Genomic DNA, 18690 nt, shown 5'->3' with positions numbered 1-18690 from the left:
TGGTGGATCATGTGCAGATTTACCGCTTTTATTAAGTGTGATTGCCGTAGTGATTGTGGAGCTGTTAACTGTTATATGAACTATAGCCTGTGGGTCTGCCTTGCCCATTCTGTTTGTAAATCCAACTCTAATCAGGTTGGTATGGTTTGTTAAACCGTAGCTGATGCTTCTTGTTATATTGTAATAGACTTAACTCACAGAGGTAGGGCGGGTTACCCGCAAACTCACCAACCTGAATGACATGGTCAAAATCATTGTATGCTCGTTATCCTTTTAGCTTATTTGTCTTGCTATTCATCTTCCTCTCACTTCTACCCTGGTTTTGTTTATCCAAGAATTCATGCATTGATCTTTCATTTTCCATAAGTGTAGGCAATATGTTGACTTCATTTGCTTATCACTGCTTTTCCGTAATTGACTATTTGACATGTAGTTCAGCCATTTGATTTGTCAAATTGATTGATTCTGTTTTCATTTCATTTGTCATATGGTATTAAAATTTTGAGAAGAAAACAAAATCTCACAACTCCTACCTGGCCATATCCTGGTTTGGATTGGCTTGTTTTTTGTTGGTAGGTGGTCCAGTTTCGAATCTTTGAATAAATTGTCATTCATTGGTTCGTTCTAAAATTGTTGTAAGATAAGAGTGAAGTAAGCTGCATTCCTATTTTAAACTCTGTCCTTAGGCCGATAGTCCTCTTTACTAAAGGTTGGTCCAGGAGTCGTCTGACAGCTGTGAGCAAATGAAAGAGGTTCATGCCCGGCTGGACCACCAGGAAGAAGTTTTGGCTGCTTAAAACACAGTTTGTGTGGTAAAGCATTTTGCTCATTGTTCCCATACATTTTGTGATAATGTATTCCTTTCTGACTGGGACCAAACCAGGTGTTTGAATATTTTGAACTTATGAAATGATTGTTTTCTTACCCCCTCCCCTCCCCTTTTTGTTTGGAACAAAGTAGTTAAGTAGTTGTTTATCTGCAGTCAGGATTACAACTTTTTAGCAGAAATGAAGACTATCATCATGCTTTTTCTCTTATTGCTTTTAAATACATTAATTCTACGTGTGTGGTTGTGATTAGGTTGCTGTTATTTGCAGTTTGGTTTCATTTGAATCACATCTGTCTTGTTCTCCAAGTTAATTCTTGAAGACTTAAACCGGCAGGTGTAATGTTTTACTTGTGTTTGAACTAGTCCTTTGCGTCCAGATCATATAACATTTGAGATTAGCTTTTCGATTCTTTTTTTGTTTTATTATGATTATTATTATAAATTGTAAGCATAGCTGTTTCAGAATGCTATGCCATTGACAAGGTTAGGCCCCATCCAAGTTTCTACTTTCTCTTGGAGAGATGATCACGTTTCAGTTGCAAAAGTGAATAACATGTTCCTTTTACCACATGGGTTCTTTGCCTGCCCATTAAATACCTGGTTCATGAAATTTCATGTAGCTTAACATTTAGACATTGGTCCACGATCGGCGCAGCCGCCCTAACTTTCTTGTCCGTTTCTCGAGCCAGCCATCGTCCATGAATTAGTTCTAATAGGTTGAAAGGGGAGCATCTAACCCCCTCCTCTGTATCTCTAAAGGTTGCCTAAATCAGAACAGGACCACTGGCAGTCCCAACAACATTTTATAACCTAGACAGCCGCTTGGGGTTTTAAGACATTTCTTAAATCTTAAACCTTGACAACCGGGAGCGATCTTGTGGTATAAGACCGTGTGGATCTGTGTCTCTTGGTTGCTTGTTTGGAATTGAAATGCTACTTAGCATTTGCCTAATCATCTTTCCTGCTTTGCCAACAAGTCATTGTTACTTGGAATATCAAAACTTGATTATGGTTTCATGCATATCATATTTATGAATTTTGGTTGTAGGTTACATTAAACTTTGCCGGAAATATAAAACTATTTGCCATCAGAGTGATCATTAATATTGTTAGCTTCGAATCCATCAATTTGACGTCTAATTTTTACGGCTATAAATTGAATTAGGTCCTCCTCCTTTATAAGCTCTGTCCAACCAAAAGATTGATGCTTTCTCTTGTAATTAATGTTTTGTGTGCTATGTCAACCAATTACTCAAATCTAATCTGCAAGAATAAAGTTTGTTAGCTATAGCTTGGTACCAAGAAATAGCTGGCCCAATCTAACATTAATGTCCAGATCTCTTAGGAATCATGTACTTCCCTTGCTGTGCCGGTTTCTAGATTTCTCTTACAAAGGTCAAGTTCTTTTCATCAAGTGTTTTTGATTTGAGCCTGTCTCGTTTTACAATCTTATGACTTTAAACTTTTAAAGTACCTAGAAAGATAGCAACGAAAAGCGAGTGGTAGCTGCTCATGTTGTTCTCCGACCGTACAGTCTCAACTGTTTGAGGTCTTTGCCCCATTGGGTCTAAAAAATTTTGGTTCTTATGGGCTTTGATGGGGGTGTGGTCACTGACCCAATAGAGAAACTGTTGAGGAAATGTTTGGCCTTTGAAAGATTAGTGAAAATTTTTATTATTATTTTGGTGTTTTTGTTTGTTTCTCTCCCAGGGTTCAATGTTATTGTGCTTGTGCCAAGATGATGTTTCAAACTGAGATGTTTCAGTAGAATTTTAGGGGGTTGATAATGAAATGAGGAAGCATTGAGATGGCATGTTCATCATCTCGTGGATGAAAAAAGGTAAGGACGCTGGCTACAAAGCTTTAATGGGCTGCACCTCTAAAGTTAAACCTTAGAGCCTAGCAGCCCTATAGCTTGCTGACATGTCTCCTGTTTATGTAAGCAAGGTTTTTCTTTTTTTAGCAGGTAAAGGGTAAATTTTCCCGAATAATGACACCAACAATCACAAAAGATAAAGAAAAAAAGTATTATGGAAACTGGGCACTGTGGGTTCTGAATGAGCAAGGTCCACATCTGGTTTTCTTTTGCCAACAAGAACAAGGTCAGAGTTTTATCAGCTGCGGGAAGGATGGCCAAATTTATGGTGGGTCAAAATCTTTAACGACAAAAATTTTCAATTTGTCTGTGCCATGGTGCACATCTTCACTGTGTATAACACTGTTTCTTTGTTAATGTCCTAATTAATATTCCAGACAGCTTCAGATTTAATTTTTCTGTTCTATACTTCGAGGGTTGCTGTACTTACTTGCAATGTCTTAAATTGAAAATGTCCATGGCTTCCTCTGTCTCTGTAAATTTCTTCCCTAAAAAAACATATGGTTCTCTTCATAAAAGTTGTTGGTTGATGTGTTTATCTCACCCCCTTTATTTTATCATGGATGTAAGTCAAAGTCTAAATAGTTTTATCCATGAGTAAAAACCCAAAATTTACTCCTGTTTACTGAAAGTTCAATGCGTCATCTTGTTGGAGGCTAAATTATTTGTCAGGGAAAGTTGAGTAAGGGAGAATAACAGAAGAAGAAGAGGAAAAAAAAACTAATTTGAGGTAGTGACTTTGGGATTAGAGAAGCTGGCATCTAGGAAGCAAAGGGTGTCTTTTTATTTTATTTATTTCTATTTTTTTCTCTTTGGATAAGTGTAAAGGTTGTGGTGCCTGCTTTAGGGGAAAGTGCAAGATTTTCTTGCTATCTAAACAAGCAAAAAGGACAGAACAGAAGAAGGTTGAAGCACAAATCCACATGGTTTAAATCTGTTAAAAACCTTTTTATCTTTCTCAAGTATCTTGGGGTCCTGCCGTTCTAGTTATGGAATATGAAGTGTTGTTGTCACTTGTCACCCAACTCAGATTTTATTATATATTAATATATCTTATAATTAACAGAGAAGAAAGGAATACAGGCAGTGACTTCTGGCCTCTGTCTCATCTCTTTCAGGATTTGGGGCTCAATATATCAATATACTGATATACATCTCTTCTTACCGTTACGATTTCATGATTTTTGTTCTGCCAAAAGATACTCTTTCCTCTCTCTCTCTCTCTGACTGAGCTCTTATATGGCTAGGCCTGACCCCCACACAATTCATTCAATTCAATTGCAGAATGGCTATTCAGCAAATCCAAGCCAACCCATCAGGACAAAAAGACAGAGAGAGAAGGAAAAAAAAAAACAAAAAACAGAGGGAGAAAGAGAGAGATTTCTTCTTTCCCTGCTGTGATACGGCAAGTTAATTAAGGTGGTGTAGGGAAGGTGAGGCAATAGGATGAGCCCAACTCTTTTTTTTTTTTTTTTAAATGGAATTCTCCATATACCACTCCAATTCTTCTCTGCTTTGCGTTTGTGCTTTATTTTGTGCAGTAAGAGGTGGCAGGTTTTGGTGTATTGATATTGTGCCACCTCTCTTCTCTTAAGCTCGCTTCCTACGTAGCATTGTGGCCTCACCTATGCTCATTTTTGGCTTGTCAGTTTTCAACAGTATTTCCCTATCTCTACATTACCACCACCTTAGCAAGATCTAAATTTAATAATTTCAAAGAAGGTAAGGGATAGACTAGAGAGTACTTAGTATATGGTGGGTGAGGACTGAGGAGGAGTCAGGTCGAGGCGTGAGAAAGAGAAGGCATAATGTCAGTCGTGTAGAGGCAGGTTTCTGGGACCAGATGGAGACCTATGATTGCGCATTGGCATTTTCTTTCTTTTCTCTCTCTCTCTCCATTTTACTTCTTCTTCTTCTAATTAACCGACAAAAGTCCAGCTATCTCCCCCTTTAAATTTACACATTAAACTTTGTTGCACCCCAAAAGTGAAGTAGAGAGAACCCTCACGGTTGTTTTTTTTCCTTCACACGCATTCACTTTGTTGCACCCCAAAAGACAAGTACAGAGAAGAAAGAAAACCTTGCCCAACTCTCCCTCGCCACGCTGCTTTAAGCTCACTCTCTCTCTTCCACTCTCGCTTTCTCTTGGTGGTCCATGTATTCCCAAGAGAGGAGCACTCCTTAGAATACAGATAAACTTTGGTCGATTTGAAGGAATTAGAAGAGGGAAGATCAAAGATAAGGCGACACAAGTCAAAAATGGATTGGAATGGCACCTTACGGACCTTTGTTTCTCGACCAGAACCTTCTCTTAACTTCCTCTACAACTATAACTATGATCAATATCCAGGTACAGTCACTCCCTCAATCACCATTCTGTCTTTTCTTTTCGTCCACTTTCTTCATGTGTTTGGAAGCATCTTTCAACAAGGTAGAAGGCTAGCTTCATACTACTTTCTTTCTTTAAGGTCACTTGAAGCTTGAAAGAAGCATTTCATTTTCATATTAACCAACAACTTTCTTTTTTTTTAGCTTCAAGCTTGCCATTTTAAATCTCCAAGTGCTTCCTTCTTGCTTTCTAGCTTTGTCTGCTAATTCGTTACGCAATCCTAACTTTTCTTCTGCGGCTTCTTCTTCTAAGGTATGGAGATGAAGCATCCAGGACTAGTGGAGGCAGCTCATGGGTTGGTTCCAGCCTTGGACAAGAACAGCTACAGCAATCAAGAAAAGAAGAAGAGGTTGACAACTGATCAGTTAGACTCCTTGGAGAGGAGTTTCCAGGAAGAGATCAAGTTGGACCCTGACAGGAAAATGAAGCTTTCGAGGGAGCTTGGGCTCCAACCAAGGCAAATTGCCGTCTGGTTCCAAAACAGGCGTGCTAGATGGAAAGCTAAGCAGCTTGAGCGCTTATATGATGCGCTTAAACAGGAGTATGATGTTATCTCCAGGGAGAAGCAGAAGCTTCAAGAAGAGGTTTAGCACATGTTCAAAAACCCTCTCTCTCGCTCTCTCTCTCTCTCTTCCATGCATATTTTCATGCACAGTTTCCCTCTTATTTTTCTCCATTTTGAGGCCTCCCCCTTTTCTAATTAATGCAAGCTTTAATGCGACAATAACGTCTCACATAACAGATAGGGAGCATTTGCCATACAAATCATGAAACAACGCTGTCTCGGGCCTTAACCTTTCTTAGCATGTTTAAGATCGTTTCATGACTCATTTATGAGATGTAAAACAGTGTGCTACGTTCTTATTCTCTTTCTTGGCAAAGACAGAATATTGCTTAAATAAGCTGAAACTAAAAAAGATAAATGAATGAATCCTTACACTCAATTAATTCCCATTTACTCTCACGCTGATGCAGGTCATGAAATTGAAAGGTATGCTAAGGGAACAGGCCACGAAGAACCCAGGCTCCACAGGTTACACAGACATGTCCGGGGAAGAGACCGTCGAAAGCACCTCAATTCGCTGCTCTAACAAGCCCAGAGTAGTAGCAAACCACCATCATCAGATTGCTGAATGCAACTATCCTTTCAATGTGGACGAGTATAACCCAATTTCATCTCCCTACTGGGCTGTGCAGCTGCCTTCTTATCCCTAATAGACTACTCAATTAACTTGTCAATAACTAGTCACTTTATCTCAACTAGACTAATTAGTTTAGCTTGGTGATCCTCTTTTAATTTAGAATATTCAGTTTAGCTTAGCAATGTTTACAAGTTATCTTAGAGCTAGCTTAATTAGTTTTAGTAAGATCAGGGAGATGTAGCAATTATCTCCTGGTTGACTACTTCGTTGGAGAATTGACATAACATCTATGAGTTAAATATATATGCACTAAAATGTCTAAGAAGCCAAAAGGCTGCAGGGTATTGGATCAAGAGCATAACATAGTTTTGCGTGCAAAAGGCTGATTTTCTTATTGTGTTCTCATCATTTCTGGTGCTATGTCTGGAACCTTGATATTTTAGTGAAATGTATGATCTCCCACATAAAATGATTGCTTATTATGAATCAATTTTGCCGATGATCATGTTTTTATTAACTTGCCCAAGGTTATCAAAACACTGAAAAATCTAGACGCAAAGATAAGAGAATTGAAACAACAAACTTTGGGAAAGTCATGATACATGGCAATCAAAACTAATCAAGTAGTATTAAGCACATGAACATTCATTCAATGACAAATGTATGTATCTCTTTGCTAAAAAAGCTAGATTCCAATTTGTTTTTTTGCCCCCTCAAATGAATAAAAAAAAACCCCAACAATATCATATTGGTAGTTTGGTATCACAAATCTTCAAATGACTGACCATTGAAAGTAAGAAAAATAAAAGGCTCAAGCTGTGGCCTGAAAGGTGTTGGCAGAGATGCAAATATAAAAAGATGTCACGGAATGGGAGGGCCATAACCAGCATGCGACTTCCTTACAAGTGGAAGTGACGATTCCCTAGTATAAAAAACAAAATTGTTCGACTTGTATTTGCCCGAAGCAGAGTAGCTTTTTCATTATCAATTTTTCTAGTAAAAATTACACCCGTAATTAATTCCTGCCCTGCCCTGCCCTGCCTTGTGCTTCTAAACTCGTCAATCTGCGTATTCTTCTTCTCTCTTAAATATTGCATAAATTAACATCAATTCCTTTCAAATCGCCTGACACTTCCTCCTTAATGATGTTCACAACACGACCAAACGAATGCTAGTGCAGGAAAAGAGGAATCCAATTGCACGGTTAATTACATTACACAATAAATCCAAAAGGAGTTCCCAGTCATATATAAATCACTTTTCGAAAAGCTGACATCACGTCCCTCCAAACAGAAGAAAAGTTTAGTTCCAATGTGACGGAGGTACATTTTTAATTTAAAAAATATATTTTATAGATGAAAAAAGTTTCATGCTAATATCTTCAAGATCCAGTGCCCTCCAATCCAAATCTACTCTAATGGTATCTGCTCTAATACCATTCTATCTCAATAGCCATACTCTATCTCAGTTGCAAACCCTTGTATCTCTTACAAGAGCCTCGTATTAATAAAAGGCTAAATCTACTCTAATAATGCTTTTCACGAAATCACTTTTTCAATTTTTTAACTCAAAAAATTACTTGATAAATGATAAAAATTCATATTTATATACTTGATATTCACTCATTTTATTTTTTACTGACGTGACCGTCACCCACGTAACCCACCTCATTTCTTATTGAGGTGGAACCAGTGACATATGACTGACGTCAAGAAGACCCCTACCAAGATCCTTAAAAGGGCTTCAAATGTTTGAGCATTTTGGAACATGGAGGGTTGAAAAGGAAACATCTTAAACAACAAAAAGATAACAATGGTAACAGCAAATTGAGTGCCAGGCTTGCCTACTATGAGAGGGCTGTTCAAAGGCATTCTCCGCTCAGCATAATAGACTAATTACTGGGTTGAAAAACAAAGTCAAAATCCATAAAATTACTTGATCACTCAACTTCAACAGAGTTCTTGGTATGGGATAAGCAGAAAATCAAAAACACCATGGCCAACAGGGCCATTCAGTCCTTACAATGCTTTCAAAATGAACATACTACCTATTACTCTGGCTAGAGAAAAACAGATAATAACATAGCAACTCAACGCTTTCCACCACCGCCACCAAGCTTGGGACCCTTTGGGGCAGAACCCTTAGGAATGTTACCCTTGCCACCTGTCTTCTGTTGCTTTGCTACTACTTCTGCTTTCTTAGCCTTCTTTTCATCCTTAGTTTTCTTGATCCTTTCCTTGATTTCTCTACAGAACAGGTGAACAGTAGATATTTCCGTAAATACACAGCATAATACAAGTCTATATCAGCAGTGACAAGGAACAAATGAAACTTATATCTGAAATGAAAAAACCACACACCGCAGAGCGGCTTCCCTGGCAGCATCACGAACTTCTGGTTTCTCAGTCCTCCTCTTCTGGATCACCTCTAAGGTAGCACCCACAATGGATCTGGAGTAAGGCTTCTTAGTGGTACGTCTCCTCTTCTTCACAGCCTCTTGGGCAATGTCCTAAATCCATGTAACAGAAAAATTGATAAAGATTGGGTATGTGAAAACAATACAATATAGAAGTTAGTTATTTCCATCCAACCATGCAATCATCTGACCTTCTGACAACTTTTATCAGATAAACATAACAGAGACTAAATGAGATGCTCAACAACAATCAGTTGATCAACTTAATTTTTCTATACAAATAGCAATATACATAAAAGCTGATTGATAAACAAACATGATGTCTTGCTCACAATCTAGATGTAATACTTAGAATGCTGCTGACAAACAACAAGATAAAAAAAACCTTCTGTAATGAAATTGAGTTTGCAAAGCTGACACACACCTTCTTATGTTGTTTCCTGTACATGGCTGTCCATGTAAGCTTTGACGGCTTCAGACGGTTGTGAAAGTACCTCTTGCATTTTGAATTAGAAAAGAGGAAGACCTAAACAAATTGGTGAAAGAAGACAGTTCATTATCAGTACACTATTATAACATCAACCACTTCAAATCAGTACTGGATGGAAATTTACCTGAGAATCAGAACGAACAAATCTGATGCCTTTCCCTGGGTATATCTTGGCACCACTAAACCGGCAAAGCTCCGTCCTAACATGCCAACATCACACAGTTTAGTACAAGGTTTGGAAGATCAAATATACAAATTTTAGGATAAAACAAGAAAGCCAATAGATAACAACAATTCCTGCAAGGATATTTAAACCCAATCTCACTTATCCCTACATACAAACCTAACCATTCACTTAGATTGTCACAGAATTAACTCAATTAAACAGTCGTTGCCATTAACATAAACACAATTCTATATGCAGTTATCCCTAACACTCGCACTATCAAAATGACATGAGCTCTTGATTGCCAAATCTAACTAAACTAATTTTCCATTTCCACCTCATAACTAGAAATTAATTATTTATTTTTCCATAAAATTTTGGCAGCCCGAAAACTTTTTTTTCCTTAAGTAGTTTAGAAGTATTAGCTTCAACAAATTAAACGGATAAAACCGAATGGCATGTCACATTATCCGATTTACATTTGGAAAACTTCAACAACGAAATTGTAACACAAATCTGGCTAACACGGAATCGAACATGTAAAGTAGAAATTAAAAAAGAAAAGTTAGCAGAAAGTTTAATTCCTACTTCAACTTTAACTAATATCAAAGAAAAGACTATCAATAATCACGTATCAGGCTAAAACATAAGAAAATGAAAGGCGGATCCGGCAGTAAACGGATTTTTAATTTTTTCCAAAATGAAAGGAACGTTTTTTCAAGATCAGATCATTAAATCATGATTTATGAATAATTTAAAGACAAAGAGAAAAAATTAGAGAAGTATAGTACTTGAGAACCATGGCTGCTGCTGCTGCTCCTCCTTCGCTGTGGAAACCCTAGAAACCCTAGCGACGGTTGCTATGTATACCAAGGATTAGCAAAGAACGGCCCTTATGTTGTTTTAAAATCACGAAATTACCACCAGCGAACGGGCCACGAATGGGAATATTTCGCCCCGATAGGCACATATTGGCCCATAATGATGTGGGCCAACTGGAGATGGATTTGATTTTATCAATTGGACTCAAAGTCCGAAATCTTGCGCCTTGTTATTGTTAATGTTAAACTACAAGGAACTTCTCCCCTTGATTATGGGACATAAGACCCTCGAGTTATAATCATCTGATTACGACTTTTACTTACCAAAACTTGCGTAAGGAGGTTGTGGCCTTAGGGGATGCCAGCTTTGATCACCATTGAAAGCCTTGGGTGAGTGATACTGATGTTTCTTATGATTTGTCCCCAAGTCAATACTTTATTTAATTATTTTTATGGTTATATGTATTAATATCGTTGGCAAAATAATATTAAAAATAAAAAATTTTAAATCTAACTCTTTAGACTATTATATGTATGCTTTTTGTGTTGGACCAAATCTCCAAGAAAATTTTCTTGTGAGACTTGTAACGTGCTTTGTGAGGGGAGAAGTTGAGAGAAAGAAAGAGAATGGAAAGAAAACTTGAGTGAAGAATAACTTTTCCTCCTAGAATAAGAAAGTAAATATAGGTTTTTTCATGCTAATAAAATTCAATTATTCTATAAATTATTGTCTAATTATAATCTTTATGATTATAAATCCCTAAAATTGAGTTAGAGCATTTTAACTCCGTTTAGTAATAGCCGTGACAGTCACATTTTGAGTTGTGAACAAAAATTTAAAAGGAAAATCGAAAATTGATTCAAATTGTAATATTTAGTTTGATTCAAATATGTGTACAAACACTTTTTACATTTCATAAAATAAAATAGTATTTATTTATAATTTTAAATAAAATTAAAAATAGTATTAAAAGATTAAAAGTTTGAAAAAAAATGGAACATCTGAATCAATGAAATTTGATTCCGAAATTATATCTTGTATTCCGAAATAATTAACGAATATGTCACTTTATTAGATCTATCAAATTTAATTTGATAATGTATAAAACTTCTTAATCAAATTTAATTTAATTTGTCACTTTATTACCTTTTTCTTTTTCACATCGTAAATATAATGCTTTTTTAACTTTATTGTCATAAGAAAACAAAACCCACTCAACAAGGAAAAATCTAAAACCTCCAAAATTGAAAAAAAAAACAAAAATGAAAAAGAGAAAAGAGGAGTTGCAGCGCAGCACTCCCATCCTTTAGGATTTTCTGACGATGATGATGATGATGATGATGACACCTCACTGAACCACTCCCATTATCGCACAGGATCACAACCCGTTTTTATACGCCACGTTTAACAAAAAAATAAACGAAAAATGAAAAAGGAAAAGGAAAAGGAAAAGGAAAAGGAAGCCCCAAATTTCAAAGTCCCTTTTACGGGGCTTGCACTCCCGCACAAAAAACAAAAGCCCTTCTCTTTTAATTTTTTTTTGTTTTATTTTTTCTTCAATCCTAACAGAGAAGGAGAAATTTCCATTCTCTATCTTAACTTAACAGTAGCTGCAAGATCTACTGATCCTGCTGAATCTGATCAAGAAACTGTTGAATTTATTTTTTTTTTTGTATAAAATTTTTGTTTATTTAATTTTTTAGATTTGGAAGAGAAGGGAATGGGGGACAAGAAGGAGGAAGAAGAGTGGAGCGGAAGTGAGAGCGGGGATTACACGTCGGAAGACGAAGGGACCGAAGATTACCGGCGAGGCGGTTATCATGCCGTTAGAATTGGAGACACTTTCAAGAACGGACGTTACGTTGTCCAAAGCAAGCTCGGTTGGGGCCATTTCTCCACCGTTTGGCTCGCTTGGGACACTCAGCTCTCCGTACGTCTCTCTATCTAACTCTCTAGCTTTATTTTACTCCGTTTCCCTATTTGATCAGCTTAATTGGGCCGTCATGTTTAGTAAATCTCTGTAGTTTACTGAAGATGTTAGCTTGTTGCATTTTAGCTTAATTCTTTTGTTTGAGTAATATTTGAATAGTCTTTTTTGTCGATCCTTTATTGCAGATAAGTTATCTAAAAAAAGCTCTTTTTCATTAGTTCTTATTTATTTTATTTTACTTGTTAATGTTGTGCTAGATTTTATTGCCTGGAAAATAAAGGATAAAAACAGTGTAGGTTTATAAAGAATAAATTAAGAACTTTCATTGCTGGTAATGCATTTGCCGCTTGATCAATTTTGGACAATGCAACAGTGGAAGAATCACTAGGGAATAATCTCTGTTCTTTGAATTTAAGTAAAATGCTTTTTCATTTTTTCCTTTTTTTAAAATTTGTTTTTAAACTACAGCATTATGTAGCTTTGAAAGTACAAAAAAGTGCACAGCACTACACTGAGGCGGCAATGGATGAGATAACAATCTTGCAACAGATCGCAGATGGGGATAAAGAAGATAAAAAATGTGTAGTGAAGCTTTTGGATCACTTTAAGCATTCAGGTCCGAATGGACAGCATGTTTGTATGGTGTTTGAGTACTTGGGGGATAATCTTTTGACACTCATCAAGTACTCTGATTATCGTGGCTTGCCAATTCGTATGGTTAAGGAGATATGTTACCATATTCTAGTGGGCTTGGATTACTTACATAGGGAGCTTTCTATCATACACACTGATCTGAAGCCGGAAAATATTTTACTGTTGTCAATGATAGATCCATCTAAGGATCCGAGAAAGTCAGGCACTCCCGTCATCCTTCCCAATAGTAAGGACAAGACAGTGCTGGACTCTTTAAAGTCTATGAATGGGGATTTGAGTAGAAATCAGAAGAAAAAGATTCGGAGAAAGGCTAAGCGAGCGGCTCAGGGGTGTGTGGAGAAGGAAGTTTCTGCCGAAGCTGATGGGGATCCTGAGACCTCTGGTGCAGCTGAGCCATCTCCCAGTGAAAAAACAAATGCGGGTTCTGTTGAAGAACGTCCCACTAGTTCTGGAAATGGCAATAGAGTGTCTGATGCTGATGGTACAAAGGACACTGGTCAAGTGAGTCAAGGTAATAAGAGAGGAAGCCGCTCCACGAGGCGGAAACTGTTGGCATCAGTTGACTTAAATTGCAAATTAGTTGACTTTGGGAATGCATGTTGGACATATAAACAGTTTACAAATGATATTCAGACAAGACAGTATAGGTGTCCTGAGGTGATCCTGGGATCGAAATATTCTACGTCAGCAGACCTTTGGTCATTTGCTTGTATTTGTTTTGAGCTTTCAACAGGTGATGTACTCTTTGATCCCCACAGCGGTGACAACTTTGACAGAGATGAGGTATTTTCTTTTACAATGCTGTTATCTGTTTTATGTTTTTTGCACCACATATGATGTATGTGTTTGTTTTTAAGTTTCTCAATCTCTCTTGATGAAAGTTCATTCAGGACGTGGCATTCAATCTTAGAAGGTTGTCATCAACTTGAAAAGTCAAAACAATTTATTTCCTTGTTTTTGGAAAGGAAAAGAAAATTGCTCAGTGTATCTTAAAAAAGAAAAGGGAGGCTATTAAATTGGGCCAAAAGTGCACGTTTCTTTTGCGTGATTGAACTTGTAATTCATTAGACATGGCAGCTCTTTCCTCGGAGATGTTTTGCATTTTACATTTCTTTAATATGATAATTTCATTCCTTTGATTTGGTTTGCCTGCTGCAATGCTGAAATTTGGCTATTAAGTTGACAAAGTAAAACTTAGGCTAGTTGTTTATAAAAGAAGGATTGGAAACGGAAAGAGAGTAAAGTAAAAGAGGTGTGGTGAAGTAAATTTGTTTCTTCACTTTTAAAGAGATTTAAAAAGTGAATGGCAGAAAATTTCTCTTCTTGTCTATTTACTTATATTTTCAGTTAGTTGTTTCACTTCACTTTTCTTCACTTCGCTTGATCCAAAAATGCTGTGGATTTTGTTGTTCATTTCCTCTACATGGCAACCTTAAGTTATCTGCATTTAGTATCATATGATTTGGAAATGATAGCTGAGCAGAATGTAAGGTTATTTATGCTTGGCAGCAAAAGTTGAACGAACAATAGACTGTCATTCTTCTGGCAGCAGTTGCCCTTTCAAAAGTAAGATTTGGTCATTCCCACCGTGGGAATCATTTTGGCCTTTAGTGTGATGCATTTTTGCCTCCTTTCTCTGGAAGCTGAACTCAATTTCAGAAGAATAACATTGATTTGTGATACATTGATAAGTCATATGATTATGCAAGGTTATGGTTTTCGAACAATATGATTGGAGAGGAATGCTTCTCTTTCTATTAGGTTCGTTAGTTTGGGTTACTTGTGTGCTTCTATATTAAAGTTTTTTTGGTATTTATGTACTGGAAAGGAGTCATTGTCTTGTGCAACTGTCAGAGTAGTGGCCGCCGAATGCAATTGTTTCAGGTTTGAGTTTTGAAAGTGCTCACTTGCAGCTGAAAATACTGAATGGTTGAATAACTTATGTGGATTACCTTAATTGTTCTTAAAACTCTGGTGTGTACCATCACCGTATGGAATATGTTAATAATAATTTTTTGTATTTAGGAATTTGTGTGTGTGTAGATGTTTTGTGTATGTTTGTACTCATGTGTGATTATATATACATGTAGATTGGCAGCATTGAAGAGTTTTCTCATGTTCTGTCCACTAAGCAAACATCTGGCATAAGGGAGCTTGGCATATTATGACTTATTAGTTTAGCTGTCTGTTTTTGTTTAACTTCTCTAAAGACTGGCTTAACTTATTCTAAAGCACAAATGTTTTTCTGTTGGTTTAGCATTTTGGTCAATTTCAATTTCAGGTCTGAGTTCCATTATAGGAGGAGAACTGATCTATTTTTTCACCATTAAACTGGAGCTGTTTTGGGGTTTTCCTAATTATTAACAGAATATGCCTACTGAAAAGCATGGACTATTAGGAAAAATGTTAATTTGCCTTGCCAAATTTGTACATTAAAATTTTTTGTAAAAGTGCTATGGAGCAGGTTTGAACTTGAGAATTCCAAAATAAGCAGACTGAAAGTTGTCCAGTTTAGGGATATCTTTATTCTGTTTTCATTTGAACTAGCTATGACCAGAATATATGCTTGTACTCCTCGAATGTAACATTTTCTCCCATCTGTTCAGGACCACGTAGCTTTGATGATGGAACTTTTAGGAATGATGCCCCGCAAGGTGAGAATTTTCATTTTTATCTATTAGGAAGTTTACTTTCTTAGACTCTTGCATTTAGCATAAACAATTTTGGGAATTATTCTCAGATTGCCTTGGGTGGCCGTTATTCTCGGGACTTCTTTAATAGATACGGTGATTTGAGGCACATCCGTCGGTTGCGTTTCTGGCCCTTGGGTAAGGTCCTCGTTGAGAAGTATGAATTCAGTGAGCAAGATGCAAATGACATGACTGATTTCCTGGTTCCCATCCTTGATTTTGTACCTGAGAAGCGGCCTAGTGCTGCTCAGTGCCTTCTTCATCCATGGATCAATGCAGGCCCCAGACTTTTAGAACCATCAGGGTCATTATCACAAAACCAAGCTGCAGATAGTCACACTTCCGAGAAAAAGAAGAATGAGATGAAAGAGAGGGAGGCAGTGGAGGTTGGAATGGGGAATATTGCCATCAGTGCAGATTCTAAACCTGCCAAAGATCCCCAGTCTACTTTGAAATCCTCCAAGGCAGCATCTACTTCTAGGTAGGTAGGTCTCTGACCTACGTTTCTAGAATCCTGCCCCTCCGGTTTGACTGCGTAGACTAGTTTTGAGCCCGACTCTATGCACAGGACATGTAATTCTTTTTAAAACATTTTTTCTTACAAAATATAACTGAAGAAGAGCAAAATATTTGTATTAATGTCAAATATCCTTGAAGGACACATATGAATGAGCATAAAATTAAAATTCATGCTTTCTTTTGAAATTAACATGGACTTAACTTTATTAGCTATATTCATGACTCAAACTTTTACTGGCGACTGCTAGTTAGTTTACAATTTTACCTCCAGATATTAGGGCTCTTAGAAACCTAATTGTTTGTCATGCTGCATACAATGTTGATACTCCATTAGACTACCTTTCTCTAGTGTGGTATGCAGAAGCCAGGAAATTATTAGGAGGTTTTATTTTCTAGGATGGATTGATTTTAAATAACTATTTACACGAAAAAACAATAATAGTAGCAAGTCTAAGGAGATGACTCTGATCTGAAATAAAAACAAGCAAAAACAACAAAGAATATTCCACAAACAAATGCCTAAAGATGGAATGAATTATTGAATAATTAGAGTTCATAATTGTTGCCTAAATTGTCTTTGTGTTGATTTTTCCCACGAGTATGTTGAGGTCATGTATCATTATTGACTTGTAAAATTTTTATTTTGGTATATGATAGTATACATAAGAATGAATCATTTATTAAAAAAATTCAAGACATTTGGTTTGAATGGAATCATTAATTTGTTGACTCATGAAAACACATTTAGTATCTTTATTTGGTGACCCATATAAGATGATGAAAAGACGTTCAGATTGCCAAGATATTCTCATTTGAGCAAATGAATACAGAACTACCATTCTATGCGTGATAACCTTTACTCCAGTAAAGCTGGTTTCTCTCTTGACAATTAATTCCACTAGTTGTAACTAGAGATGTCAAAATAGGCTGGCCGGGCCTAAGCTTTTGTAGGCTGAAAAAATATAAGTTGGGCCGAGTTAGCCCATTTTTTATATGAATTATTAAAACCTCAACTCAGTCCACCTCTTGCTAGTCCATGAGCCAGGTTAAGCCAGCCCATTTCTCTTTTTTTTTTAAAAAAATTATTTTTATAATTCTATCTAACAAATTTTCAATCAATAAAATTATTCTGTGATTTAATTCATAAATTGAATAATAAAATATGTTACAAATAAATAAATTACACTAAATATAAATAAACAAATAAATTACATAAATAAAGTTTAAATCTTTAACACAAACTACCATCCCATAAACATAAATATATAACCAAATAATAGAAACTTCACGACTCATTTATATCCTCCTCAATCCTCATCATCGAGCAAAACATTTAAATCTTGTTTAGACAGCAATGATGTCTCAGGTTTAAATCATTATCAATTTATCATCTAATATTCATTGTCATAAAAGAAAAAGAGATAATAAGTTTTAATCTAAATTAAAATTATTAATTTAACAAGTAAAGATTAAAGATATTGAAATATATAAAATAAGCAATATCATTAGTAACTAAATTATTAATTTTATATAATTAAATATATAATTATTAAATTAATTAAAAATATTTTTTCTAACCCACAAGACTAGCCCCGTCTCAGCTCACTGATTTGATGAGCTGACCCATTTAAGTTCAGTTTTAATATGAGTTTAAATGTTTAAACCCAACCCATCCTATATTCAATAAAAAATAAACGACCTAATGAGTTAAGTCCATTTTAACAGGTTTAGTTATAACATATTAGTTTTAGATAACTCTCTCATGACGGAAGGTGGTGACGACGGTGTTCCCTTTCCTCATTCAGAAACTAATGTTGATCTTGTGGCTTTGGATGAAGATAACCCTTCCACTACTCTACTTGATATGCCTTCAATTCTAAAAAGGCACCTGATTTTGTTCTTGAAAATGGGATAAATTTGAGATTTTCCAACTGAAAGGTCACAATCTGCCTTCCTTGTACAAAAAGAAGAGGATAAACAATGTTTGACACGAAAGATTCAGATAAACTTAATCCATGTAATTTCGAAAGCTTTTGATAATGGAATGGTTGATTGAATAGGATTACTTATTACATAATTAAAATTTAATATAACATATTATATACATATGATGACAAGATACCTATAGAGTATAAACGACATATTCTTTTATTTAAAATTCATTTCAAAACATTATAAAAAAAAATTTAATATAAACTTACTACATATAGAAAACAATCTCCTCTACCTTCCTGAGACTCATCGATCCTCGTCTTTCTTGATTTGTCAAGAGAACAAGCATTCTAGTATCTGGTTAGCCATACGAAGGTTTACGTGGGAAGAGAAAGATTAAGTTGAGGATGTAGATGCTGTTCAACTGATTGGTGATCCTCGGTAGGCATCATCTTGATTCTACCATAGAGAAACACGTGCAGGGTAAATCAAAAATTTTATATGGAAAATGATTAAAAGGTGATTATATAAAATCATAGTTTATATATATATATAAAATAAAAAAAATAAAGAATTGAGAAGTGATGGCCAGCTTCTCTCCACCACTGAACATGTGGTCAAACAGTCAATTATTTTGTTGCAAATCCAACCCTATTAAAGTAATATGATGCTGCTTTAGATATGGTTGTAAAATATTAAAAACATATAATTTGTGTATCCACACTTTAAACAATGTTTGTATGATTTTTTTTTTAAATAGAGGAATTTGAATTCATACTCTTTTAAGTAGAGAGATTATGTATTGATCAATGAACTAAATGTTTTAGTGCTTATA

At 35.9% G+C, this 18690-nt stretch overlaps 3 protein-coding genes across 4 annotated transcripts; 2 read left to right on the top strand and 1 right to left on the bottom strand.

Annotated features, from left to right (window-relative positions):
• Positions 4671-6718, top strand: LOC18598127 (putative homeobox-leucine zipper protein ATHB-51). Of its 2 annotated transcripts, none has more exons than XM_007027511.2 (3): positions 4671-5055; positions 5347-5678; positions 6070-6718. In XM_007027511.2, exons 1-3 carry the CDS (start codon positions 4965-4967, stop codon positions 6307-6309), a joined length of 663 nt encoding a protein of 220 aa, XP_007027573.2. In that variant the 5' UTR covers positions 4671-4964; the 3' UTR covers positions 6310-6718. The 2 variants fall into 2 exon arrangements, with proteins under 2 accessions (XP_007027573.2, XP_017976334.1); XM_018120845.1 differs by lacking the exon at positions 4671-5055 and adding an exon at positions 5074-5136.
• LOC18598126 (60S ribosomal protein L24) lies at positions 8136-10195 on the bottom strand. Its single transcript, XM_007027510.2, has 5 exons — positions 10100-10195; positions 9267-9342; positions 9077-9178; positions 8597-8745; positions 8136-8482 (listed from the first exon to the last, which is right to left on the bottom strand). Exons 1-5 carry the CDS (start codon positions 10108-10110, stop codon positions 8326-8328), a joined length of 495 nt encoding a protein of 164 aa, XP_007027572.2. The 5' UTR covers positions 10111-10195; the 3' UTR covers positions 8136-8325.
• On the top strand, positions 11678-16099 carry LOC18598125 (serine/threonine-protein kinase spk-1). The gene is made up of 4 exons (XM_018121482.1): positions 11678-12060; positions 12529-13497; positions 15321-15368; positions 15455-16099. Exons 1-4 carry the CDS (start codon positions 11851-11853, stop codon positions 15887-15889), a joined length of 1662 nt encoding a protein of 553 aa, XP_017976971.1. The 5' UTR covers positions 11678-11850; the 3' UTR covers positions 15890-16099.

The sequence above is a fragment of the Theobroma cacao genome, chromosome 5, assembly GCF_000208745.1.
Source record: "Theobroma cacao cultivar B97-61/B2 chromosome 5, Criollo_cocoa_genome_V2, whole genome shotgun sequence".
Classification (NCBI taxonomy): domain Eukaryota; kingdom Viridiplantae; phylum Streptophyta; class Magnoliopsida; order Malvales; family Malvaceae; genus Theobroma; species Theobroma cacao.
This window is presented reverse-complemented; position numbering and strand designations above follow the sequence as displayed.

Coding starts and splice junctions, on each gene's coding strand:
- LOC18598125 (XM_018121482.1), top strand. CDS start 11,851: ATGGGGGACAAGAAGGAGGAAGAAGAGTGGAGCGGAAGTGAGAGCGGG. Junction 12,061..12,528: donor CTTGGGACACTCAGCTCTCC/GTACGTCTCTCT, acceptor TTTAAACTACAG/CATTATGTAGCTTTGAAAGT. Junction 13,498..15,320: donor ACAACTTTGACAGAGATGAG/GTATTTTCTTTT, acceptor CCATCTGTTCAG/GACCACGTAGCTTTGATGAT.
- LOC18598126 (XM_007027510.2), bottom strand. Junction 9,179..9,266: donor TTGTTCGTTCTGATTCTCAG/GTAAATTTCCAT, acceptor CAATTTGTTTAG/GTCTTCCTCTTTTCTAATTC. Junction 8,746..9,076: donor ACAGGAAACAACATAAGAAG/GTGTGTGTCAGC, acceptor ACATGGATTTAG/GACATTGCCCAAGAGGCTGT.
- LOC18598127 (XM_007027511.2), top strand. CDS start 4,965: ATGGATTGGAATGGCACCTTACGGACCTTTGTTTCTCGACCAGAACCT. Junction 5,056..5,346: donor TAACTATGATCAATATCCAG/GTACAGTCACTC, acceptor TCTTCTTCTAAG/GTATGGAGATGAAGCATCCA. Junction 5,679..6,069: donor AGCAGAAGCTTCAAGAAGAG/GTTTAGCACATG, acceptor ACGCTGATGCAG/GTCATGAAATTGAAAGGTAT.